Raw genomic sequence first — 27403 nt, 5'->3', positions numbered from 1 at the left:
CCAATAGAATTGTTGTCAAAATAATCATAAGGAATGAGCGTAGAATAATTAATTGACCACTAGTATATCCGTTATTGGATCCCATCTAAAGAAAAAGGTAAGTGATATTTTTAAAAGTTCATAGAAGTAGGTGGCATTGTCATAAACTTCGACAGAGCTTTATAAAATTATCCCATATGAATGACTCTCAACTTTAGGCATGAAAACGGATAAAGTGATGAACTCTTCTAGGTGCTTTTCGCCTTCTCTAAGTAGGTGCTTTTCGCCTTCTGGTAGTCACCGCCAACTTGGTGGTGCGGGAGGTTAAGAGTTCGATCCTTGCCTTCCATCAAAATTTGTCACAATATGTGACGGTTTTAAATGGCTTTCTTTGATGGAGTCCGACAAAAAAAAAAAAAAGGTACGTGGAATATATTTCACACAAAATTTTGAAATAGTATCAGATTCTAAGTTGTTGGACTTTTGATAGGTGTCGGGCCCGTACAATAATAAAAACCTGTTCAACTAAAGTTAACTTTTATAAATAGTAGTAAGTAGGGTCGAATCCACAGGGATTGGGAGTAACTGTTTCTTTTCAAATCCACAGTAACAAAGGGGGTGTTTTTGTGCAGAAGATGACAATCAAAGAAATTCAAATAAAATCTATGAAACTATTAAAAATTAAATAACAAGTTACTAAAATCAAATGAATGATAACTAAGGCTCTAGGCAAGAAATAACTTCAGCAATGGTGTAACTAATTGATCATCGAACCAAAGACAATTCCAATTATTTATCAATAAATAGGTTATAACTACCAAACAAGCAATAGCAGTCAACCTCTCCTTACTGTGTCGGTGATTAAGGTACGCCCGTTAATCACTGCTCTAATTAGGAAATAATGTTAGGTACGTCCGTAAGATTTAATTTCCCAATTGCCTTATGTATTAGAGGAATCCTATTCTAACCAAATAACATACTACCAGGGTTATTTTAGGTTAGCCCGCATATTCCCCTGACACAAATCCAATCATGCCAGTTGTCACTATTTCAAAGTAATTAAACAATTACGGATTTAAATGCCCCAATTGACAATAGATTACCCAATTAACTAATTATCCGGATCCAAGAAAATCAATTAATTGAACAATCGTAAGCACTGTAATCAAAGAATATGCAGAGACCAATAAATAAGAGGAAAAGATAAAATTAAATCGATCTCATAATTTTTAGGCGAATCAAAGCATCCGTTGTTCCTTGACTAGATAAAAGGATTTAGCTCATTGTCGATGAGAAAAACCCACGCAAAACTGAAGCAATAATCGTGGCCATGGTCTCCTCAATTCGGCGAATTCAATTCGTTCCCACTAATGAAAGAAAATGAAGCTACAGGGAAGAATTAATGCTGCCCTTTTTGTTCTCCACATACGAAAAGAAGGAATAACTTACTAAAAGACGAAAAGAAAAGTCAAAAGCTAACCTAAGAAAATTGACGCCCAATTGTCTGCTATCTCTATTCCCTATTTCCTATCTAAATTGCTATCATCTGCTTTGCGGCTACTCCCAGTCCCAGCCCAGGAAGGAAAAGCGGAGAGTCCGTCCTTCTCGGTCTCTCCTCTGTTCGGTAGTTGCCAAAAGGGTAAAAGTTTCCCTTTTCCAAAAGTGCCCCTAGAGTACTATACTCGCCCCTAGACTAAGGATAGCTATGTGAACTCCTTGCCTGAAGCCTGCTAAATTGACACTTGTTATGATATTTTTGATCTACTTCCTGAAATAAATATAAATTATAAAAAATGAGTAGAATTTAATAATTAATTCACATCGAATTAGGTAATAAGAAATATTAATAATAAAATAAATGATAAAATTACAACCTATCAACTTTGGCCATGCATTTTGTAGGTAAATAAATTCGCCGGACAAATTTTTAAATGTTCTGAGGTTCAATTCCTCAAAAAAAAAAAGAAAAAGGGGGGGAATAAAAGTTTCCAGCGACAAACACATGGAAATTGTAAGACTGGAACACCGCACTATTACTGTTATATCCTGATTCAGATATCTCATCTTTGCCTAGAAAAAGCGACCAAATGGAATCACCCACAATTCAGATCATAATCACAATTGGTCACTTTTTCTAGGAAAAATGAGAACAAAGTATTTGTATTAAGGGTCTGTTTGGTTGGAAGTAAAATTTTTTCCTTGGGAAAATATTTTCCGTGGAAGTAATTTTCCATGAAAATCATTTCCCTTTCATCATTTTCAGGTGTTTGGTTAGTTTATTGAAAATATTTTCTTAATTCATTTTTCTGGTGTTTGTTTAACTTTTGAAATATTTTCACTTTTATCTCTATCTTTACTTTCTACACATTAGAACTACATACTTCTTCCCATGCAAAATAAGAAAATTTATCTCATTGTTTAACTTTTAAAAATCTTGGAGAAATGTATATATGAATAAAAAATATCTCCTTAAGCAATAAACAAATTGCTGGCCATTTAGTGTCAAATATCAATCACATGCAATGCTTATTGTGACATATATCTTGCACTCTCACTGCTGAAAGTTTCTCTAGAAAAGAATGTCCCTATTATACATAATTAATTACTAGCATAGGATGAGCAGGATGAGATTTTTTTTTTTATTTTGAATATACTAGAGGGAGGGTTGGGTTAGGTTGGGTGGTACGGGAGAGGAAGTGTAAGGAAGAGGTCTTGGGTTCGAGTCCTCCTGTTTACACTAAAAAAAAAAAAAACATACTACAAGATGTTTTCAGTAAATTTGGAACATACTACAGGCGGGATGCATGCATTTCGGAAAACAACTTCAATAAGTTTGGAAGGGAAGTTGTTTTCCATAAGATGAGTGAAAATATTTTACATAGGAAAATGTTTTCAGTAACTTTTGTGCAACCAAACACGGGAAATTAGGAAAATATTTTCCTGGAAAACATTTTCACCCGAAACAAACAGACCCTAAGTAGAGATCAAAACAGATTGAAAGAATTATTTAAGCGCCGCAGTTTCTGTTGCAGAGAAATAGTCAAAGATCTAGCCAGTGCTCAAAGGCCTGAGCCTGTCGCAGCTGAAATTTCCCAAATCATTTTGAAGTCTAACACTCGGTTTCATGGATTAGTTCCAAAAACCAAAAATAAAAAAAGACTAAGGTGGCGGATCCAAATAATGAAACAGAAATGGTTAGGGGCAAAGGAACTTTTCTATGTTCCTCCTTTGGACCAACTGAGTCAGACAGAGCGAGACTAGAAGAAGGCGGCAATACGGCCATTTCAATGCAAGACAAATTCTGCTTCTAAACTCCAAAATAGTTTTCCCTCAAAATTAAAATAATCTTTTTTTTATACAAGTGGTTTGGATGTAAAAATGATCTCATGATAAGATATCAAAAAATTGCCCGTGCTTTTTTTTTTCCTCAGTGAAAACAACATAGGCAATTTTTAGATATTTTCAGCTTTACTTTCTAGCCTTATTTTAAATTTTATTGTTGATGCAAGTTTCATAAATAAGATAACATAAGGATAGTATTGGAAGTAGAATTTTATCTCTCTTGCTTTTCTCCCAAAGGGGATAAAATGTTATAAAAAATGTCAATATAAGGGAGGTAAGTGAGATTTTAAAAATCTTAGAAATGTTAAGTGATATTACGAGAAAGTTTAAGGGAGATTTCCAAAATTATCTCTCGAAAGAAACTAAAAAATTCTATCTAACATCATTGGAGTAGCCCGTTTGCTTTGTCTTCATGAACTAGTTAATTATTAATCTACTCAGGAATGTTTTATTCATTTAAGCTGATTAAATGGAATTTAAAAAAAAAGTACAGGGATGTTTCTATATGTTTTTCTTTTCGGGGAATTTTTCAAAATTATAGTAATAAACTTTTAAGATGTTCTTGGAATTATATCCAAGAACATCTTTTTCCCAAAGGGAAAAAAAAAAAAATGCTTCGAGACACATTCATTGATTATCGATGAATTAGATAGATGAGTAGATCTGGCGTGTGTGTAGAATTCCGCATGTATTCGCGTAAATGATCTTTTACGACATAGTAACCTATGTATTGTTTGACCAAGAAAAGACACTATTATGTTTTCTTGAAGGAGCTGACAAAGTCCTTGGACAGCTTCCAGGAATACTAGGAGCCTCCAATTATGCCCACCTGTGATTAAAATATTACGGTTGCCATGGCTATATATACTTGCAGCTTCCCAATTGAAGCACCACAGCCAAATCATCACTTCCAGGTTAGCCAATGCAATAATCTTTCTATTTGCTTAACCGCTAGCTTTTTGCAAAACTTCATATAGCTCTCAGCTACTACTGAAAATAATTCTTTGTTGAGTGTCAAAAGATATTCTTGAAGGGATAATCTTTTTGTTTATGCTCCACAATTAGGCTAACAGCTTTCAGCAAAACTTGATATAGCTCAGTTACTACTGAAACTAAATCTTTGTTGAGTGGCAAAAGAAATTCGTGAAAGGAATATTAATTAGTATATGCAGTCAAACATGGGTTTGATGCAAATTCTCACTCTTCTTTGTGCGCTGAGTTTTCACTCATTGGCGATCTCTGCACTTGATTTTCAAGAGCAGAGCAACTTAGAGACCTATATTGTTCATGTTGAGTTGCCCGAGTCTGATACTCAACTTTCCACGGCAAGTTCTTCAATCCCGAATGAAGATCTAGATGGTTGGTACAATTCATTTCTGCCAACAGTCACTGCAAGCTCCAACGATGCACCAAGAATGATTTATCCGTATCACAATGTTTTCAAGGGATTTGCTGCCAAATTATCAGCCGAGGATATCAAAGCAATGGAAAAGAAACCTGGTTTTCTTTCAGCTCGACCACAAAAGGTGTTATCGCTGCATACAACGCATACTCCAAATTTTTTGGGGTTGCATCAGAACATGGGGTTTTGGAATGAATCGAACTATGGTAAGGGCGTAATTATTGGTGTATTGGACACCGGAATCACACCCGACCACCCTTCATTTGGTGATGAAGGAATGCCTCCACCACCAGCAAAATGGAAGGGAAAGTGTGAATTCAATACCTCTGTATGCAACAACAAACTGATCGGAGCAAGATTTTTCCGCAGTGGAGATGGCACTCCAATTGATCGGAATGGCCATGGCACTCACACTGCAAGCACAGCTGCTGGAAACTATGTCAAGGGTGCCAATGTGTTTGGAAATGCCAACGGCACAGCAGTTGGTATTGCTCCTCTTGCTCACCTGGCAGTATACAAAGTATGCGCCACTAGTGGTTGCTCCGAGAGTGACATATTGGCTGCTATGGATGCTGCGATTGATGATGGAGTTGATATACTCTCCTTATCTCTTGGTGGAAGTTCAGAACCATTTTATGCTGACAATATTGCACTTGGTGCCTACAGTGCAATGGAGAAGGGAATTTTCGTCAGCTGCTCAGCCGGGAACGACGGTCCTACCAGTAGCACTTTATCAAATGAGGCGCCTTGGATTCTCACTGTTGGTGCAAGCACCATCGACAGAAAAATCAGGGCAACAGCTGTGCTCGGAAACAAGGAAGAACTTGAGGGCGAGACCCTTTATCAGCCGAAGGACTTTCCCTCAACACTATTTCCTATATACTACCCGGGAGCTAACCAGAGTGATTTTAATGCAGATAGATTCTGCACCCCAGCATTATTAAACAAAACAGGCATCAAAGGAAAGATAGCAGTATGTGAAGTTGGAGCAAATGCAATGCTCGACAAAGGAAAAAATGTCAAGGCTGCTGGTGGTGTTGGAATGATCATAGTTAACCCGGAGCAATACGGATATACCCCCCGAGCTGATGCTCATGTCCTCCCGGCTACACACTTGAACTATGCTGATCGACTTAAATTGATTGAGTACATAAACACAACAAGTTCACCCATGGCTGCCATCTCATTCAAAGGAACTATAATTGGAGACGGTCATGCTCCTGCTGTTGCATATTTTTCCTCTAGAGGTCCGAGCCAAGCAAGTATCGGAATTTTGAAACCAGACATTATTGGCCCTGGTGTAAACATCCTGGCTGCATGGTATCGTTCTATCGAAAACAACACCAACACTAAATCGAATTTCAATGTAATCTCTGGCACTTCAATGTCTTGCCCTCACCTCAGTGGTGTTGCTGCTCTGCTGAAAAGTGCTCATCCTGATTGGTCTCCCGCTGCAATTAAGTCTGCGATGATGACCACCACCGATCTTGTGAACCTTGCCAAGAATCCAATTGAAGATCAAAGGCAACTTCCAGCTAACATTTTTGACAGTGGTGCAGGGCATGTCAATCCAGCAAGAGCAAGCAATCCGGGGCTTATTTATGACATTGAGCCTAAAGATTACATTCCTTACTTGTGCGGGTTGAATTACACGAACCGGGAGGTTGCTTTGGTATTACAACGCAAGGTAAATTGCTCAGAAATACCGAGTATACCTGAAGCACAGTTGAACTATCCTTCATTCGCAATCGTTGTTCGATCAGCTGTTCAGAAGTATACAAGGACAGTGACTAATGTGGGTGAGGCTAATTCAGTTTACAGTGTTCAGATTGTTGCACCAGCAGGTGTTAATGTGACAGTCAACCCGACAACGCTCAGTTTCACAAAGGTGAACCAGAAATTGACGTATGAGGTTACGTTTAGCCCATCAAGATTGGCTTCTAACATTACCGTGTCTCAAGGATCTCTTACCTGGATTTCATCCAAGAACTCGGTCAGAAGCCCAATTGCTGCAATTTTCCGAGCTGTGGGATTGTAGCCTTCTCTAGCCATCAAGCATCTTGGACATTTGGATTCATGTGATTTGAGTTTTCCTTTTCTCACTTTTTCTGTAGTAATTCTTTGTGCCTGGTTCAGGCATGTTTGCAACTTCGAATAAGTGATGCATAACTTGATATGTTTCTTATGTACCTGATTATCACAGTAACATATATTTTTTTTCCTTCATGTAATAAAAATTCTTTTTTCCTTCAGAAAGACTAGGCGTTCAAGGTTTCTTCACTAATTGAATTGATGCATTATGTTAGCTGCTGTCTAATCTTTTTGACTGATGCATTAAGATCATGCCCAACTTCCCAAGGAGGCCTTCCACCAATTTATATTTTCTCTGGATTTGCTCTTACAGTTGCTTTGGGTAAGAAGATTAGAGCACTCTTCAAAACACTAGTCTTTGTGAAGAATTACATTTTATTCTCTTGAAACTATTTGTTTGGATAGTGAATTATTTGCCAAAATCTATTTGCTTGTATCACTAAAACATTTTTCAACAACTTTTTTTTTATCTCATATACATCACATCAAAAAAAGTGATTAACAATAGCCGCTTCAATTTTCAACCCTTTCTTGATTTTTGGATCGGCCGCTGCTACTGCCAGGAATGCTAAATTTGCAATTAGAAATAGCCATTAATAAGCATATTAATTTCTCTACGTGATTGCAGATTTCAGTTAATCACGAAAGATGAGTAATTTGAAATTGGACGAGTGTAATTGAATATTTATGTCTCCATGTTCCTTTCGACCAACTCAGTCAGGCAGCGAGATTGGAATTAGTCATAGCCCATGTCAAAGTGGTTGTGCTTCTTCTCCTAGAAACCGAAAAAGGGTTAATGGAAAACCCCTCTACAACTTGCTCATTCCATAATGATTGTGGGATTATTTTAAATAAATCGTGGAAAACATTTCGAGTTTGGTTATAGAAAATAATTAATAGTATACTTTAACTTTTTAAGAACATGGTCTGAGACCAGAAGGGTTCAAAAGATTAGTCAATCAATATTGGAGGATATAGTGGAAGTGGAACAAATGTGGCCCTATTGGCTTGTGTATAAAAAGTAGTATTAAAACAAAAGAGGTGGCATAGTTTATATTATTTCTGTTAGTAGGAAATGTTGAATTGGAATGAACTAACATCCAACTTAACATCAATGAAGTTAAATTATAAACTACGCAAGAGTTAGTGCATTCCCTTTATCCTTATGAACTAGTTTAATTATATATCAACTCGTGAATGTTTTATTTATTTAATTGGGTTAAATAGAAAAAGTTATGAATAGGGGTATACATATAATTTTAAGGGCAATTTGAAAAAAAAAATCAAATTTTTAATGCAATCATACCATGTTAATTAACATATAACTTTGGGTGTGGCAAATCACAGTAACATAAGAAAGGTTTTCTGCATGTCTGAATCAACAAACCTTGCTTTAACACAAATTCAGTGATTAACGATTGGATTGATAGATTTAGTATAGTTGGCGGGCAAATTTAATGACGTCTCCAACTTCGTATACATGATTATGTGCGACTAAAGGTGTCAAAATGGATGATTTGGGCGGGTTTGGGTTGCGTAAAATGGGTAATGGGTATAAGTGAGTCAGTCCATTTATACCCATTTAATTAGATGTGTATAAATGGGTAAGTCAAAACATGAACTGGATAACCTAATTACCCATTTATAATCCATTTATTTTAACTTTTTGTAAATTTATTTGAATTCATTTTTGCAAACTAAGTTATCAATTTATATCATCCTTTGCACCCATCATTAGTTTTAAATATTTATTTATAATGCTCATTAAACCTAATTATCAATTTTTTCCCCATATGTACTCTATGTCGAAAAATTGCATACTATTTAATAATTAAATAATAAGAATATAAAAATTTGAACTAAGTACTATAAAAGTTAACATAAAAACTTAATCAAAAAATTTTGAACCTCTAGCATTTTTTCGTATGTAAATTTAAAATTTCATTTTGGAAAAATAAGAAAAGAGGCTAAAACTTGTCATAAATTGATAATAGTGAAAAATGAGCAAGTTAATGGGTGGGGGAAGTGAGGAGATTTGGGGAAAGACAATTTTTAAATGGGTTAATTGGGTTTGATGGGTTAACCAATAATACTCATTTAATAAATGGGTATTATTGGATAACCCATTTATACCCATATGTAAAAATTTAACATACCCATACCCATCTATTCATGGGCAGGTATGGGTAAACTTAGTTAAATAGGTTTGTTTGACAGCTATATGTACGACACAGTAATGTCGTTTGTTTGACCATGAAAAGGATTGGTTATGGCTTCTTGATGAAGCTGACAAAGTCCTTCCACAGCTTCCAGGAAATAATAGTAGTCTACAAGTTGTTATTCCACTAGAATTGAACTATTACGGCTGCTATGCCTATGGCTATATATACTTGCAGTTTCCCAGTTTAAGCTCCACAACCAATTTATCCATTCCTAGCAAGTTAGCCAAAAACAGTAACCTTTTTGTTTAAGCTCCAAAATTAGGCTAACAGCTTTCAGGAAAAAAGAAAAAAAATTTATTGTAGAGCTCATATCTTTGTTCAGTTAATCACATGCGGTCAAACATGGGTTTGATGCAAATTTTCTTTCTTTTTTGTGTACTGAGTTTTCATTCGTTGGCAATCTCTGCAATTGATTTTCAAGAGCAGAGCAACTTGGAGACTTATATCGTTCATGTTGAGTTGCCTGAGTCTGGCACTCAACTTTCCACCACAAATTCTTCAATCCCAAATGAAGATCTGGATAGTTGGTATAATTCTTTTCTGCCAACAGTCACCGCAAGCTCGAATGATGGGCCGAGAATTATTTACCCATATCACAATGTTTTCAAGGGATTTGCTGCCAAATTATCAGCTGAGGATGTCAAAGCAATGGAAAAGATGCCTGGTTTTGTATCAGCTAGACCACAAAAGGTGTTGTCTCTGCATACAACGCATACTCCAAATTTTTTGGGGTTGCATCCGAACTCGGGATTTTGGAAAGCATCAAACTATGGGAAGGGTGTGATTATTGGTGTCTTGGACTCTGGAATCACACCGGACCACCCTTCATTTGGAGATGAAGGAATGCCTCCACCACCTGCAAAATGGAAGGGAAAGTGTGAATTCAATACCTCAGTATGCAATAACAAATTGATCGGAGCAAGATTTTTCCGCCATGGAGATGGCTCTTCAATCGATGGAATTGGTCATGGAACTCACACTGCAAGCACAGCTGCTGGAAGCTATGTCGAGGGTGCCAATGTGTTTGGAAATGCCAACGGCACAGCAGTTGGTATCGCACCTCTTGCTCACCTGGCAATCTACAAAGTATGCACCACTAGTAGTTGCTCAGAAAGTGATTTATTGGCTGCGATGGATGCTGCTATCCACGATGGGGTTGATGTTCTTTCCATATCCCTTGGAGGAAGTTCAGAACCATTTTATGCTGACAATATTGCACTTGGTGCCTATAGAGCAACCGAAAAGGGCATTTTCGTGAGCTGCTCAGCCGGGAACGACGGTCCTTCTAGTAGCACTTTATCAAATGAGGCGCCTTGGATTCTCACTGTTGGTGCAAGCACCACTGACAGAAAAATCAGGGCAACTGTCGTGCTTGGAAACAAGGAGAAGCTTGAAGGCGAGACCCTTCATCAGCCGAAGGATTTTCCGTCAACACAATTTCGTATATTCTTCCCCGGTGCCAACCAGAGTGATCCTAATGCAGATCGATTCTGCACCACAGCATTATTGAACCAGACAGGCATCAAAGGAAAGATTGCAGTTTGTGATATTGGAGAAATTCCACTGCTCGATAAAGAAAAGAATGTCAAGGCTGCTGGTGGTGTTGGCATGATTATTATAAACCCAGAAGAATTTGGATATACCACATCAGTGGATGCTTATAGCCTCCCGGCTACACAGGTGACTTATGCTGATCGACTTAAATTGATTAAGTACGTAAACACAGCAAGATCTCCCAAGGCTGCAATCTCATTCAAAGGAACTATTATTGGAGACAATCATGCTCCTGCTGTTGCATATTTTTCCTCTAGAGGTCCGAGCCAAGCAAGTATCGGAATTCTGAAACCAGACATTATTGGCCCTGGTGTAAACATCCTGGCTGCGTGGCATCGTTCAGTCGAAAACAACCCCAACACAAAGTCAAATTTCAATGTGATCTCTGGCACTTCAATGTCTTGCCCTCACCTCAGTGGTGTTGCTGCTCTGCTGAAAAGTGCTCATCCTGATTGGTCTCCCGCTGCAATTAAGTCTGCGATGATGACCACCACCGATCTTGTGAACCTTGCCAAGAATCCAATTGAAGATCAAAGGCAACTTCCAGCTAACATTTTTGCCACTGGTGCAGGCCATGTCAATCCAGCAAGAGCAAGCAATTCAGGGCTTATTTATGACATTGAGCCTAAAGATTACATTCCTTACTTATGTGGTTTGAATTACACAGACAAGCAGGTTGGTTTGATTTTACAACGCAAGGTAAAATGCTCAGAAATATCAAACATACCTGAAGGTCAACTGAACTATCCTTCATTCTCAGTCGTGGTTCGATCAGCAGTTCAGAAGTATACAAGAACAGTGACTAATGTAGGTGAGGCTAGTTCAGTTTACCATGTTCAGATTGTCGCACCTGCAGGTGTAAATGTGAGAGCCAACCCGACAATGCTCAGTTTCACCAAAGTGAACCAGAAATTGGCGTATGAAGTTACGTTTAGCCCATCAGGATCAGCTAATAACATTGCTGTCTCTCAAGGATCTCTTACCTGGCATTCATCCAACTCCAAATACTCTGTCAGAAGCCCAATTGCTGCGATTTTCCAAGCTGTGGGATTGTAGCCTTCTTTAGCCATCAAGCATCTAAGACATTTAGTATTGGTTTTTCCTTTTCTCAAATTTTCTGTAACAATTCTTTGTGCCCGAAGTGTAGTTCAGGCACGTTTGAAACTTCGAATAAGTGGTACATAACATAAGTTACCATATCCTTTATTTACCTAATTGGTTGATTCTGTTAGTTGATCAATGTCACAGAAACATATGATTTCCTTCATGTGATAAAAATTTGATTTTTATTACTCGAGCGAAAATAATGATTGACGTCTTCATTTTGCATGAACAATCTAGCCTTATTGGAGACTAGGCGTTCAGTGCTTTCTCCTATTTGAATTGATGCATTATTTTTGCTGCTGTCTAGTCCTTTTGACTGATCTATTAAGCTCATGCCCAGCTTCCCAAGAAGGCCTTGCACCATTCCATATTGTATCTGAATTTGCTCTTATAGCTGCTTTGAGTGAGGAGATTAATGCACTCTTCAAACATGGTCGTCCATATTGCATTTTCCCTGCTGCATCCAAATGTAGTTAGTTTGTAGGGTTTTGTAGGGTTTTAAATCATTTATTTCGTTGTTACAATGAAGGAAAAGGCACAAAACATGTTTTATATGTATTTAAAAATATCTTCTTCAAGTTATGGAGGGAGACTCACAGTTAGGAATTTGAAGTATCAATACAAAGTCTACGTTGTAGAAGGAATGCAAAGATGAAGATTGTTGATTCGGAATTTGAAGGCCGCAATAGGGCAATTTCAAAGCCAGACAAAATGGGCTTATTCCACATGTTAATGTCCCTCCCTTTTTTTTTTAAAAAAAATTCACATTTTTGTTAACTTTCTTTATTTTAATATCAAGAGACTTTAATGTCCTTCCACTATTTTCATTTTTATGCCCGTAAATTCATCTCACCATATTTATTCTTACATTCATAAATCAATTAGGCATTCCTTTACATATACACATGTCCAATTTAAAATGGGAAGAAAAGCTCATCCTAAAGGAGAAAAATACAAAAGTTATGCACTAGCAGCAAAAAAATAAAAGCCTGAATTACACTATTCTTCTGTGGTTGAGCTAATCTTGACGATGATTTAGACTTTTAGATATATGAATGAATTTATGAAAAAAAAATATAGGTACTATTGAAAATATACTTCCTATTCCAAGATTAAATCCGGAACTTCTTGAAATGCTTATATAAGGATCGAAAGTTTTGATTGTTTTGGAGAGTGTTTCTGTGACATTCTCCATTCTTTGCAAGTATTAATAAAATTTTAAATTTTTATGAGAAAAGTACATCTGGATTTAGTCAATTCATATATCTTGCCCAATTCATCAAAATTAATATTTTCTACTTGAGAGTTGTCATCCATGATTACTTTAAAATGCCCTAAGTTTTGTTATTAAATAGAAGAATATGAAAATGGTGTGTTTGCTTCCGATATAAATTGCCATTTCACCCTCTCAAAATTTGTTTTTGTGTGGTCAATCTACGATCTTAACTAAAAAAAGAAATAGGACAAAAGTATTATGATTTCTTGTTCTGAATAAAAGGACAATGAGAACGTGAATAACAAAAAGCAAAGTACTATTGACAATTTTTCAACCAAAAAAAAAAAAATTTAACCTTTTCTTTTTTGGTGGGGGAGGGGTTTTTATGTATCATGAGTCGCAACCCATGTGGTTGTGCTTCTTCTCCTTGGAACAAAAAGGGGATTATGGAAACCCCCTCACAACTTCCTCATTTCACATTTTATTGTGAGAGTTTTCTAAAGAAATCGTGGAAAACATTTCGAGTGGGGTTATAGAAAAGAACTAAGAATCTGCTGTAACATTCTAAGAACATGTTGGGAAACCAGAAGGGTTCAACAGATTAGCCAATCAAAGTTGAAGGACACGGCGGAAGTGGAACAAATATGGGCCTACTATGTAATTTCTGTACAAAGCATTGAAACAAAAAAGATGGTATGGTTTATATTATCTATATTAGTCTGTGTGTTGGATTGGAACAAGAAAAGAATTGGTTATGCTTTCTTGGTGGAGCTGATGAAGTCCTTCGACAGCTTCCAGGAATAATAGTGGTGTGCAATTATACCACTAGTGAGTAAAATATTACGGCTGCTATAGCCAGTTGAAGCTTCACAACCTGAGTTATCCGTCCCTAGCAAGTTAACTAGAACCATAAATCTTTGTGTTTATGCTCCGGAATTGGGCTAACGGCTTTCGGTAATCAAAACTTACGTAGCTCAGTTACTACTATAAGCAATTCTTTGTTGAGTTAATCATATACGTTCACACATGGATTTGATGCAAATTCTCATTCATTCTTTTCTGTGTACTGAGTTATCGATCATTGGCAATTTTTGCATTTGATCTTCAAGATCAGAGCAATTTAGAGACTTGTATTGTTCATGTTGATTTGCCTGATTCTGATGCTCAACTTACAAAGTTCATCAATCCCAAATGAAGATCTAGATGGTATAATCCTTTCTTGCCAACTGTCGCTGCAAGTGGCAATGATATACCACGAATAAAGCTTTCTTCGATAAAGGAAACGATTGGCATTCATATCACAATGTTTTCAAAGTTTTACTGCCAGATTATCAGTTGAGGATGTCAAAGCAATGGAAAAGAAATCTGGTTTTCTGTCACCCCCACCACAAAAGGTGTTGTCTCTGCATACAACTCGTACTCCAACGTCCAACCTTTTTGTGGTTGCATCACAACTCGGGGTTTTGGAGAGACTAGAATTATGGAAAGGGTATAATTATTGGTGTCTTGGACAGTGGAATCACAGCGGAACACCCTTCATTTGGTGATGAATGAATGGCTCCACCACCTGCAAAATGGAAGGGAAAGTGTGAATTCAATACCTCAGTATGCGGTTTGAATGTAATCTCTGGCACTTCAATGTCTTGCCCTCACCTCAGTGGCATGGCTGCTTTGCTGAAAAGTGCTCATCCTGATTGGTCTCCTGCTGCAATCAAGTCCGCAATGATGACCACTACTGATCTCGTGGACCTTGCCAAGAGTCCCATTGAAGATCAAAGTCGACTTCCGGCTGACATTTTTGCCACAGGAGCAGGCCATGTCAATCCAAGTAGAAAGCGGAATCAACTTCGATGCAATAGAATGTCCAACTTGTCTATTTCCATTTCCAGGATATAATAGTCCTGCCACACTTGCTGTCACTCTCATTAATCTGCACAACAAATAGGGTATAGCTCTACTAGCACTTTCTTTTTCTTGCCTAACTATAAGATAGAAAATAATAGAAGTGTGAGTAGTTTTCTCTCTTGTGAATTGAAGCTCACAAGACATAAGTTGTTGAAGTAGCATATTTTTTTTTTATCTCAGCTACACATATTTATAGGTGAAGAAATATTAGTCAAACATAACTTACATTATTAATAATATACTACATAAATGCTAAAAATTATTAACTATTCAAAACACATTCGAATGTGATTTATAATTTGCAAAAACTTATTGTAATTGAAAAGTCATAATTTCATGTAATAATTCTTTAGTCAAAACCCATTCAAACACCAATAAATTTCAAAAAACTTTTGGTTAATCAATAGTTTAATTTCACATTTAAGTAAAAGATTCATAAGTTGCTATTTTCTCTGTGTACGTGATTCTAACAATCAGTCTAAGGGTGCATTTGATGAAACTAAAGTCTGAAATCTGAATTATTAAGTTATTGAATTATTAAATATTAACTCAAATACATTTGAGTGTATATTACATTAAGTGATAAATATATAGTTTATCACTTATTTTTGAGAGCAAGTTTTACCTAGAAAATTCAGTGTTAGTTAATTAATTCAAATATTCAATTTTTGGTTATTAAACGTGTCTGAACATATTAAGATTTGAATTCATTAAATTTAAGTGCTGAATTGGATTATCAAACAAGGCTTAAGTCACAGAAATGTATTATTCCCTTCACGTAATAAATAATAGCTGATTTTGGTTAATCAACTGAGAAAAATGTTTGAAGTTTTGTTTTTGCATGAACAATCAATTGAGAAATGACTTGGCGTTTAAGGTTTGTCCAATTGGTTTCAAACTTTCAATTAGTACATGGTGCAAGCTACTATGAAGTATTGTCGACTGTTTTTTTTAACCTCATCGCAACTTCTCAAGGAGGTCATAGAGCATTTAATATTCGTGATTGGCTCTGGAACAATTAAGTTTGTATATTTTTGCCCTCCAACTATTATTTGTATGCTTTTAACCTTTCAATTTTTAAAAACATATATTTCTAACTCTTCCTTCAATTTCAACTGAAATGGAATCTATCTCAAACCTATGTAGTTTAGTTCATGTTGTTCCTCTAATTATGTCCTGCAGACACTGCAATTATCGGTGGTTAGTTAACCGTCATTGACCAATGATGCAGATTCCATATTTGAACTCCGTTTTTTATGAATTTCGCTAGATATGAGAAGAATGAAATACAAAAATTATAGTTTTACTACTATTTTTCCAATTATTTATTAAATCTTTCAATCCTTACACCAAAATGTTCTTTTAAGTGAGAAGAGTTCAAAACGACAAGAAATTTGGCACGATTCTCATCTAAATTTGAACAAAATAATTAAACACTCTCATGATTATTTGCGGCTATTTCGGGGCTCATTTGGTGTCAAATTTTCTAAGGCTTTGTTTTGATTGAGAAATTTGATGAAATATTTAAAATCCACCCAAATCGTTATAGTTGTTTGAATTGCTTAAGAATATCTAGGTTTACAATTCACTAATTATTTAAATGTAGTTTAAAAACTAAAATAATTGGTAATTATAAATCCAAATACTTATTGAGTAATATAAACAATTAGAAAAATTTGAGAGTGTTTCAAATTTTTCATCAAATCTCTCAAACCAAACGTATCATAACAGTTTATACCATTCAACTCCTTATGTCATGAGGAATGCAAAAATATGATTTATTTGGTCATATTTGTGTGGAATAAAAATCTCCCAATTTTGGACTATTTCTTTTATTAGGTTAATTTACTAAACCTTGAATTTTTGTTTGTGCATTGGGCATGATACAATTTCTTTTGGCTTTAGCAGTTCAAATGGATAGAAGGTTTAGAAGTGTACACTTTCAGGAGTGGGAGATTTAAAAATATACAAAGAACAATTGAGGGGCTAAAAGTGTACAAATTTAACAGTTTGGACTTAAATTGAGGCTTAATACCGAATGAGGGACTAAGCTGCAATTTTCTCTAAATTAACTTTAATTACCTTCACTCTTTTGACGACCTTCGTCCTCAATTTGCCGCTGTGCAGCGTCCCCTCAATCTCACTCAACTCTTCTCCAGGCAAGTTGTATCAAGAGCTCTTAAGCCTTTTCTTTCTTTTTCTTTTTTGGTTATTTCATTGTTTTTTCTTCGTCTGCGTATTGAATAAATCCCTTAAAAAGAATTAATGTTTATTCGTTCCCGTTCTTTCACATCATTAATTTCACCAAAAAGATCCAATTTTTCGCTTTCAAAATTTGCTCTTTTCTCCACATTTGCATCATCAGCAGAAAAACTTATGACCCATTTGCAGAAAAATGAATCGAACGTCGAAAAATCCCTCGACAGAGTGAAAATCAAACTTAACACAGCATGCATAAATGAAGTTTTGCAGAGATGCTCCGTAGATAAACCCCAAATGGGTCTTAGATTCTTCATCTGGGCTGGCCTTCAACCCAAATACAGGCACTCTGCATATATGTATGGCCAAGCTTGCAAATTGTTGGAAATTAAGCAAAACCCACAATTTATTAGTGATGTAATTGAAGCATATAGGATGGAAAACTGTGCTGTTAGTGTTAAGATGTTTAAGGTGTTGTTGTATTTGTGTAGAGAGGCTAAAGATGCAAACTTGGGGTTGTGGGTATTGAGGAAAATGAAGGAGTTTAATTGTAGGCCTGATACGACTGCATATAATGTGGTTATTGCTATGTTTTGTGAGAAGAGGGAGGTTGATGAGGCAATGAAATTGATGGAAGAGATGGGTTTGATTGAACTTTATCCGGATATGATCACATATGTTGCAGTACTTAAGGGGTTATCTGATATTGGGAGGCTGGAGGATGCATTCCGGCTTGTTAAGGCTATGAAAGGGCATGGTTGTGTGCCCAATGCAGTTGTCTATTCAATACTGCTTGATGGGATATGTAGATTTGGGAGTTTGGAGAGGGCAATGGAGATGTTGCGGGAAATGGAGAAAGAAAGTGGGGATAGTAAACCAAATTTGGTTACTTATACGGCTGTGGTTCAAAGATTTTGTGAGATGGGTCAGTCTATGGATGCATTGACGATTTTAGATCAAATGAGGGAATTTGGATGTAAGCCAAATAAAACCACGATGAGTGTCTTGATTAAGGGGCTTTGTGCTGAGGGGCGCATAGAGGAGGCCTATAAGGTCATTGATAAGGTTGCCGGAGAGAGTGTGTCATATGATGAATGCTATAGTTCTCTTGTATTATCGCTCTGGCAGGTTGGAAAACTTGAGGAGGCAGAGAAGGTTTTCAGGATGATTCTGGTTCAAGGACTGAGGCCTGATGGTGCTGCTTCAAGTACTGTCTTGAGGCAGCTTTGTTTGGTAGGACGGTGGCTTGATGCATTCCGCTTGTGTGAAGGGATTGAGGATTCTGGAAATGTATCCATTGATGCTGACATTTATTCAATTCTTTTGGCTGGACTCTGTCAAGAAAAAAAATTGGTAGAAGCTGCAAAGCTTGGAAAGCTAATGGTGGAGAGAGGTGTCCAGCTACAAGCTCCTTATGTAGATGATGTGGTTAAACATCTGAAAAATTCTGATGAAGAAGAGTTGGTTTCCAAAATCTCTAGGATCAGTAGTTGATGAAGAGCAGACTGTTTTCTATATGTGTTCCCTGAAAGATGCTGAAGTTTCTTCCCAGCATAGATATTTGTACAAGAAATTGTTTGGCTATAGAATATTGCATCTGATTTGTAACCTGGCTCTTGAACTTGACAGCATTATATTTCAGATATCGGTAAGCGTTGTCCTCAACAGATGGTCAATTTATTGATCTTTTTGCATCTTAATTGCCTAGTACAGTACCAAGTGAGAGTATTAGGATCACATGTACAACATGCAAAATGTTGGCAACCAGGATGCAGTAAGAATGGAAGGGAAAGGACCAGTCTCAGGCAGATTATCATTATTGAGGACCAATGAGGCTTGTACTGGCTGAGCATAATGCAGTTTCTTTTGAGGCTAATGTAACCCAATTGTAGTTTTTGAAGCTTGACAACCCTTGTTGCAGCAGTTTTAGATGGTGAGATTGTTATTAATTGGATCTTTTACTCTTCTTATTATCCAAAAATTTATTCAGCTTTAAATTTCTGAAATAGGCATTTCATAAATGTCCTTTTTGTTCTTTTCTGTTGGAATCCATTTCACAGCAGCAGTAGTTTTAGCCTTTTTGGTTGATGCATTCTTTGTGAAATCACTGCTAGAAAATAGATAATAGGAATCTTGTGGAGGGCAGCTGTTGTACCCCTGCTAGGTTTAATCATCATTAGTGAAATTTAAATTTATTCATGTTGTTGTCAAAAGATAATTTGTGGCAGACTTCATAGGATATGGAAAAATGAAGGAATGAGGGAACACAGGCTAGGGGATTGGTTTGCTCATACCTAGGATTAGCAGATGAGTCTTTACAGGATCAGAGCTGCTAGGTTCATGCATGTTGAACTAATAATCTTCCATAAATGAGAAATCCTCCATTTAGCTTGCAATTATTTAATGGATAGAGGTTTTAGAAACAGAAGTAGAAATTGTCTATGATTGTCTCTGGGACAAGAAAGATGTGCATATACATGAATGCAAATTGCAAAAAGTCATGTGGCATTCTAATTGCACCTCCTTTAAATTTCTTCATCTAACCAACATGGCATGACAAGTTTACATGCGATCATCCAATGTGAACAATCCTAATAACAACGAATAACGCTTGATCAACAGTCCACTCTAATGTCATCCTGCAAACTAGGATCTTTATTTCTTTGTTGGGGGAGGGGGGGGGGGATTTTGCTGTTTCTGCTATTTTTTATCACACAGTTCTTAGCTTGTCTTCCATTGTGAGGATATGTGTGCTACTATTACGTTGTCAAAGTTGCCCTTATTTTTAATCGTTGTTGTGATTTTCCAATGGATGCAGTTTTTGCTTTTTGGTCTCAAATTTGGGGACCATGCTCTTTCCTCTTTGATAGCTATTGTTTCTAGGGAAAGATAAAGAACTGCTAGTTCATAACCACTGTTTGATCTGGAATTGAAGCATGTTGTTTACATGCGCTGCGAAAAATTGGAAATTTTCATAAAGGAGATTGCACATTTGCACGTCATTTAGACGCTTATTCAAAAGATGAATCTGAAAGGTATGGACAAATGATGCTCAATGGTCTCCAAATTCTGTGGAACATTTCATTGGTCTTCTGGTTCCTCCCATTCAAATTTGTCTATACTTATAATTATTGGAAATTATTGTGGTTAGTCCATCATTTTGCTGGTCATTTTGAAGTATGCATCTTTGAGCATTTTGCGTTCGGTCAAACTTTTGGTAAACAATACCTTAATATTTAAGATGTTATATATCTCAGACATCATCACTTCTTTCCCTCCAATTTTTGGCATATGAATGTTTCTCTTGAATTATTAGTGCTTCTCCTTGTTGCTCTACTGATTAACTTGCTAACTGTCGATTAATTGAAATGGACTAAAAATGTTTTGCTGTTTCCAGATTTACAGATTCAGTTCCTTCTGGGGCATTGGAAGTAGAGGGCCTATTCAGGAAGAGTTACTATTTCCTCTTCTTGACGGCTAGCGCAGCCCAACCACCTCTTGAACTAGCTAGAATCCCGTAGCTGGACTAAGAGTTGCAGAAGCTTTTGAAAGGTTAGTAATCGACAATGCACATTCAGCCACTTCCAATGTCGATATGTTTCCAGACGGTGAAATCATTCTTCTTATTCTGTTTCCAGACAAGGTATCTGTTCGTGTAGTCAGAACTGGAAAGTGTGCAATCAATAATGTGGTTATAACAGCGCCTGGAGTGTTGCAGGAAATGGATTCTTCACGCTTAGGACGTGGTACAGGACGGTGCCAAGTTTGCTGTAAACAAGGGCAATCTGGGATTGAATAATTGTCGATGCATTTATTCTGAACCATGTACAACTTTGTTAATGAATTGTAAATCATCATGGATAACTCGTAGAAGTTCGCAAAGGTAGTGTGAGAATCATGTATGAAATGGATTTTGTGATTTTGGTTTATATGTTTTGATCTTACAGTTTTTGAAGATGAAAGAACAAGAATGAAAATGGGAAGCTAAAATAGAAGCAGGTGAGAATTCATGGGAAAAAAATGGAATGCCTTGTTCAACTTCGTACATAATGCCTTATTCCACATGATGTCTTCCGCCACTTCTACTATCTACAACCCCGCGGCTTTAATTAATTTTGAGGTCCCCTAATTGTTGATCCTCATAGTTTATCACCTCAAATGTTTAATATGAATTTTTACTCAAATTTGGAACAAGGACAAACGAAATAAGGCAAAACGTACATATGCATATCTTATGCTACTTTTGCCATAAAAAGTTTTAAAGAAGTTAATGGTAACCGAAACCCGTTTGGAAAGTGAGTTTTGTGGGTGTTTGTTTAAAATTTTACTGTAGTTTAGTGTAGAAGTTTTTAAAAAAATTTTTGAAGTGTATTTTTTTTTGAATATTTTGAAGTGTATAGTTTAAAAATTTTGAAATTTTTTTTGAGATTACTGTAGCTAAAGTTATTAAAAAACTTGTAGCAGACAAACTTGGCAGAAAACTTGACTTCCAAACATGGACATTAGGTTTGTTTTTATTAGTCAAAGGAATAAAAAGAAATGTTAATATTTTCTCCACTCAACTAATACTTTCACTTGCATTTTTTTTTTATTATTTTCAAGTGCCAAATTATGCTTTAGTCTATCATTAAGCTTGGTTTATCCATGCTTGACAATGACACGTTGGCTCTTCGAAATCAATCAGATGGCTGTCCTTAATTAGTCTAATATTGGTCAAGTTGTCTACTATTGAAGCTTTTGGTGAGAAATGAATAAAGCACTAAAAGCTACTTCATAATAATGAAAGGTACTAACAAAAATATATTCTATGAGATTGCGTTGCAAGCGATTATTTTAAAATTTCTTTGATTATTTATTTTAGTACATTTGTGATGTAGTTAATATAAGAATGTGATTGAAAAACATGTTCAAGATATTATACAAGTAAAAAAAAAATGGAATAACAAGAAATTTTTTTTAAAAAAACACATGGGCCGATCTTCAAATGTGTAAAAGTTGTGGGGGTTTTGACTATAGAACAATTTTATTAAAAGGTGAATTGGAAATTGTGTTTATGATGTAAGTAAAATATTATCCGGGATAGAGTCTCTGTCCAAACAAACCCGCCCAAACAAATCCGTACATAACAAGGCAAAAGAATCGCTTAGAATAGAGGGTTCCCTATATTCCATGCTAATTATCTGTTCACCCAAATTCAACGTCCCAGATTTCTTCCTCACCCACCTTTTCACCTCCTCATCGTCCGATCAAAGCCTTTCCCCTTCCCTAAAATTAATGACCCCAAATCCAAATCCCTATTTGTTTCAATTCACCCAAATTCAACTTTGTCTGATGCAATTATGAGATTTTTCAGGCTTGTCTAGTTCAATCTGTCTGACTGCCGTAATCGACTTGCAATCTGTTGACGTGATCTTCAAAGTTAGAATTGAATTGAGGGTTTCATTGTAAGGTTGCAGATTTTAAGTGATCATTGATTTGAAGGTAGTGTAAGATATGCGTATAGAAGAATTGGGTGGAGAAGAAGAGGGCTTGGAGATTGCCGAGAGGCCTGAGGAGGAGGAGAAGGAGGCGGCGAAATCAGCTGCTAGTGGTGAGGCTGTGCATAATGTTGGTGATAGTGGTGGCGGCGGCGGCGGCGGCGGAGGAGATATTGTGTTGTGGAGTACAAAGAAGGTTTTAGTGGGAGCAGGGGCAAGGGCTTTATTTTATCCAACTTTGCTGTATAATGTTGTTAGGAATAAAGTTCAGGCCGAATTTCGGTGGTGGGATTGGATTGATGAGGTATACTATGTCCAAATTTTTGTAGAAGTCTTTTATAGTATTGTAATTGTTACTTTTATAGTTTCGATTGCTTGTTTTGAATATTGTCATCGGTTAGTCTCCAATGGGTATTTTAGCAGTGGCGATTTGCATTTCTTCGGGTTGAGATGTTTTTGCTGTTTATAATGTGTAAATGACCAGGAAAAGTAGAATATTCAAGCGTTGTATTATGCTTGAAATTTGGGAAGTTTGTTCTTAGGGATAAGTTCGCATGTATTTGAACTACGAGTGATAAAGCTGGTTATGGATAAATTTACATAAAGCTGGCCAGATAGGAAATTGTTCTTATGGAGAATTTCTGTTATTGGGTATGTGGTTCTGTTAATAATCTTATCATCATCAGCTTGTGATGACATCTTAAGAGTGAGGAATTGGTAGACTGACCATGGGCTCTGAGTTAAAGAATATGATTTTTTTAAACGAAGCAATTAAAGGTGTTAGCATCCTGTTAATTTGACAAAGAATGGATGCCATACTGAGATGTCTTTTAATGAATGTTGTGAAAAGTATAATTTCTGTTTTGCAAACTGAAGTCCTTCTATATTAGTTTGTCTTGTTAGGTGCAGTTCCATTCAGGTCTGATGTCATTGAGCTAAAGGATCTTGGCATTGGTGCAGTTGTCACTCTTAATGAGCCATATGAAACTCTGGTCCCGACATCTCTGTATCAGGTACGTTCTTGCAGACTGCCTAGATAGAGTCTGCATCCTGACTTTGTTTTCATTTCAGTTAATTGGTAGTGAGGTAGAATCATTCTTCCAAGCCATCAACCATTTTTCTTTTGTTCGCTAGCTCCATTCTTGATGGATTCACAGTGTTTTTAGACTTTTGACATGTTCCGGAAGTGATTAATTTTACTGTCTACACTTAATTTCATGCTGTTTCTGTTGTCCTCGTATAGGCACTTGACTTTATGCTATCGAATTAAGAATAGGTGGCTATAGATTGAGTCACATTTTTTAGTAGTGTTGGTTCTATTTAACACTACTTTCCTAACTCTTTGAAAACTACTTTTACTAGGATTCAAGTGTCTTTGATCTTTTACTTATTTCTTTCCCCTCTTGTGTCTGTGTCAATGCTTCTCAGCTTTGAAATTTTCTTGAGCATTACTGGTTCTGTTGATTTTCTCAAGTGAATGGTGGTACTTTTACTTGGGTGCATTATGCATGCATCCTTGTCCTCACGAGGTTTTGGTTTTTTGATGATTGTGTATTTTGTAGGCTCATGGAATTCATCATTTAGTTCTTCCTACAAGAGATTACCTTTTTGCACCATCATTGGATGGCATTTGCCGAGCTGTAGACTTCATTCATGGTAAGTTTTTTGTTGTAATAGGATGTGTATTTAACCAAGTGTAACGAAACTTCCCAAACTTTTCAAGTGCATGTTTCATTATTGGATTAATTAGATTGTATTTGGAGATTGTATGTTTTCACATTACTAAACAATTTATCCTTTTCCACTAGGTCATTTGAATGTTATAGCAATTTATCTCTCATGTTGTGTTTAAGTAATGGGGATTGCAGGTGTATAATATTTGGCTGAACAAGCAGTATGTGGCTCGCCAGTAGATAGCTCCATTTTCGAGTACTTGATACCTGGGTGTACACATACAGATGCGCGTGCACTATAATGTGCACACTTAGATGTAGTTCGATGTCATCTGGTTATTTCATCATACTCTGTGTTGTTTTAGCATGAACCTGTTACTTAAATCTTCTAGTTATCTGCTAGAATCAGGCTTGGGTATTCTGATAATTTGGGTGCATATCTCGTTGGTGTCATTTCAACTGGGAAGACATCTACTTGCAATTTTATTCACCTCCTTAATTTTATATTTTGTGTTGTTGCTGATACTGTTTAATTGGCTCCCTTTTATCCATTTCACGCTCGACATATTTTATGCTCCCTAACACTTTGGTCCTCTATAGCAATTAGGTGTGGAAAAAAAATCACTGGACATGTAAAACAGAACTAACTTGTCAATCTGATATTTAATAATTACTATTCTACACTAACTCTGTCTTTATTATGAGACATGACTGCTTTATACAACTCAAATATTGTCGTCTAATATTTGTTTTCTTGGTTTTAATTCGTGAAGAGAATGCATCATGTGGACAAAGCACTTATGTCCATTGTAAGGCTGGGCGGGGTCGCAGCACAACTATAGTTATATGTTATCTGGTGAGTGCAAAAACCAGGAAATCCTAATTTGATAACATGTAACTTTTCTGGTCATTGCTTATTTACATAAATTCTTACTGCCCTTCCCCGTTATGCTGTTTTCTTCCATTTTAGGTTAAGTTTAAGCAGATGACGCCTGATGTTGCCTATAATTATGTGAAGTCAATACGGCCCAGGGTACACTTGGCCTCCTCCCAGTGGCAGGTTTGTTGAGATTATAATGAGGTTACAATCCAAATTGTGGACTAATAATCTGAATTACTCTGGTTAACTTTGTTTGCTGCTGATTGCAGGCTGTTCAGGAATTTCACTATCTGCAGGTCAGGACGACCTGTGCCTCAAGCCTTCTGACAGATCTGGTTTTGAAAAGCTCCAAGTTGTTTTCTAGCCGAGATCTTTTAGCATTTGATGATGGTTCTGCAGTCATAATTACCAATTCTGATCTTGCTGGATATGATCCAACTCAAGGCCCTGTTGCTGTAAGAAATGAGATTTGGGCAGACGTGAATTTCATCTATAGAGTTAAAGTGGCTGGTGCGATAGCTTTGACAAAACTTTCTTGCTTGTGGCTTCGATGTCACACTCAACAGAAAGTTTTAGGCGAGGAGTTGACAGGGGAGAGCAGCTGCTTAACTGGAGCAGAACAATTGGGAGACATTACTGTGGACATCCACGTCTACTCTTCATAGATTCATCAAAATTTGTACATATTTTTCAATCGTATATAATACATGTATAACTCTATTTCTTTAGTTCATTCTGGGCTGTGTTTTGCTCTGAATGGCTGTTAATATTCAACGGTTGCGATAATGTAAGTTTGTATATTCGAGGCATTGTTAAAATCTCAAACTGTCTCTCTCTTGATAAATGGTGTCAGGGGATGTGAAGAAAAACCACGGGATATCTTGGCCAATGTGCAAATTACTATAGCATTCCCCCTGGGAGAGATGTCGTTTTATTGTTTCATTTCAAAAGAAGCAACGGAGAAAAGCCTTTCTTACTGTAGGAGTAATTGACAAGATCCCCGTGCAAATAAATTCTCTTCCAGTTCAATCCGATGGTTAGCAACAAAAGCTGCGATTGAAGTCGACGTGGTGAAGTATGAGAGGAATTTATTATGAGATACTGTACGTTTGGGTAAATAAATATAACAGTCCAACTATTTTACTAAAAACTGTAGTGTCTTTGACAAGAATTTTTAACCAATTAAATCGGCCAACAAAATATATGCATCCAATTATACTTGGTTGTTATAGTTCAACTCTTCCTCCTCCTAGAACTTAAAGGAAGCTAATAGCCCCTGAAGGGCTATCCTATCCTATTTCATCAGATGAGTTAATTACTTGCCGCTGCAGGTAGATTAACTGAAGAGGGCTGGTTAGAGGAGGATGATGCTGATATGGAGACCTTGTTCTTAGGCATTCTCCTTCGACTCCAACCCTCGATGATCTGCAGGATAAGGAAGCTCCACGAGGAAGTTTCAAAATGGATGCTGGAAATATGGCTCAGGGTTTAGCCTCGAGGTTCTTCTGATCAGGATCACTATATAGAAGCTTCCTATAGACCTTTTTTTCAGTTTGCACGTATTTATATCATCAACAACCAAATCAATTAAATTTGCAGTAATTTATTTTAGCTTCAGGCTGCAGGGCTTTGGTTTTTAGAACCCACTGCATTCTTCCATGGTCTTTTACAACTTGGAAGAGAAATATACTTATAAATCTGGTCGTTTCTATCCTGCGTTGTGAAGCCAGTTTCTCTGACAGGGTTTAATTTGCTATCTCTGTGGGTATTCAGAAGTTACAGGAAAGATGCTGCTGTTAGAGAGGTAGGAAATAGAGCTAATCACAGTTTAGCAAATTATGCTGTCCAATTTCAGTTTCTGTTGAGTTTGTAGACTTTCTTTCCCTTGTGACTTCCTGATGAGGTCCCAATAGCCCAGTTGGACCAATAATACCTTATTTTGTCAACACAACAACTTCTATTCATTTTGGCCAAAGAAAAAACAAGACAAAAGACATAAAATAGTGGCAGAAACTTGGAAAAGTAATGCTCCAATGATTAATAACAATAAGAAATCATAAATAGGGAGGACATATCAATTACGTTTGAACCTAGATTGACATTGACTGGAAACAATCAAACATACTCCTTTTATTTCAGATCAGATACGGTTCATTCTTTATTTGGGAACGTCAGAAAGCACACTGATTTAGCTAGCTCTTAGTATTGACTCACCAAATGTGGGAAATTAAAACATTCTGAAAGCTTGTAGTCTTGCTTTTGGTTACTTTTTTGTTCGCAACTTATTCTCGGGTGATCAGCTTACGTTTGCACCTCGGACTAGTCTATAACTGATAGTAATCACATTCATTTTGTCTTC

The 27403-nt window shown here is 36.5% G+C and overlaps 4 protein-coding genes across 5 annotated transcripts; all 4 read left to right on the top strand.

Annotated features, from left to right (window-relative positions):
• Window positions 1-4499: 4499 nt before the first annotated feature.
• On the top strand, window positions 4500-6761 carry LOC113780839 (subtilisin-like protease SBT1.7). The gene has a single exon (XM_027326621.1). The coding sequence runs from the start codon at window positions 4500-4502 to the stop codon at window positions 6759-6761; it is 2262 nt and encodes a 753-aa protein (XP_027182422.1).
• A 2617-nt stretch (window positions 6762-9378) lies between these two features.
• On the top strand, window positions 9379-11646 carry LOC113780838 (subtilisin-like protease SBT1.2). Its single transcript, XM_027326620.1, has one exon. The coding sequence runs from the start codon at window positions 9379-9381 to the stop codon at window positions 11644-11646; it is 2268 nt and encodes a 755-aa protein (XP_027182421.1).
• Window positions 11647-16953: 5307 nt separating this feature from the next.
• On the top strand, window positions 16954-20969 carry LOC113781037 (pentatricopeptide repeat-containing protein At5g47360-like). Of its 2 annotated transcripts, XM_027326868.1 has the most exons (4): window positions 16954-18662; window positions 18783-18947; window positions 20412-20566; window positions 20653-20969. In XM_027326868.1, exon 1 carries the CDS (start codon window positions 17081-17083, stop codon window positions 18506-18508), a length of 1428 nt encoding a protein of 475 aa, XP_027182669.1. In that variant the 5' UTR covers window positions 16954-17080; the 3' UTR covers window positions 18509-18662; window positions 18783-18947; window positions 20412-20566; window positions 20653-20969. The 2 variants fall into 2 exon arrangements, with proteins under 2 accessions (XP_027182669.1, XP_027182668.1); XM_027326867.1 differs by having other exon boundaries at window positions 16954-18947.
• Window positions 20970-22166: 1197 nt separating this feature from the next.
• Window positions 22167-25888, top strand: LOC113779807 (putative dual specificity protein phosphatase DSP8). Its single transcript, XM_027325533.1, has 6 exons — window positions 22167-22795; window positions 23382-23504; window positions 24054-24147; window positions 24938-25020; window positions 25135-25224; window positions 25314-25888. The coding sequence occupies exons 1-6, from the start codon at window positions 22508-22510 to the stop codon at window positions 25707-25709; spliced, it is 1074 nt and encodes a 357-aa protein (XP_027181334.1). The 5' UTR covers window positions 22167-22507; the 3' UTR covers window positions 25710-25888.
• The last annotated feature ends 1515 nt before the right edge of the window (window positions 25889-27403 follow it).

The sequence above is a fragment of the Coffea eugenioides genome, chromosome 8 (assembly GCF_003713205.1).
Source record: "Coffea eugenioides isolate CCC68of chromosome 8, Ceug_1.0, whole genome shotgun sequence".
NCBI classification, from domain to species: domain Eukaryota; kingdom Viridiplantae; phylum Streptophyta; class Magnoliopsida; order Gentianales; family Rubiaceae; genus Coffea; species Coffea eugenioides.
The sequence above is the reverse complement of the archived record's forward strand: the minus strand, read 5'-3'. Positions and strand labels throughout refer to the sequence as shown.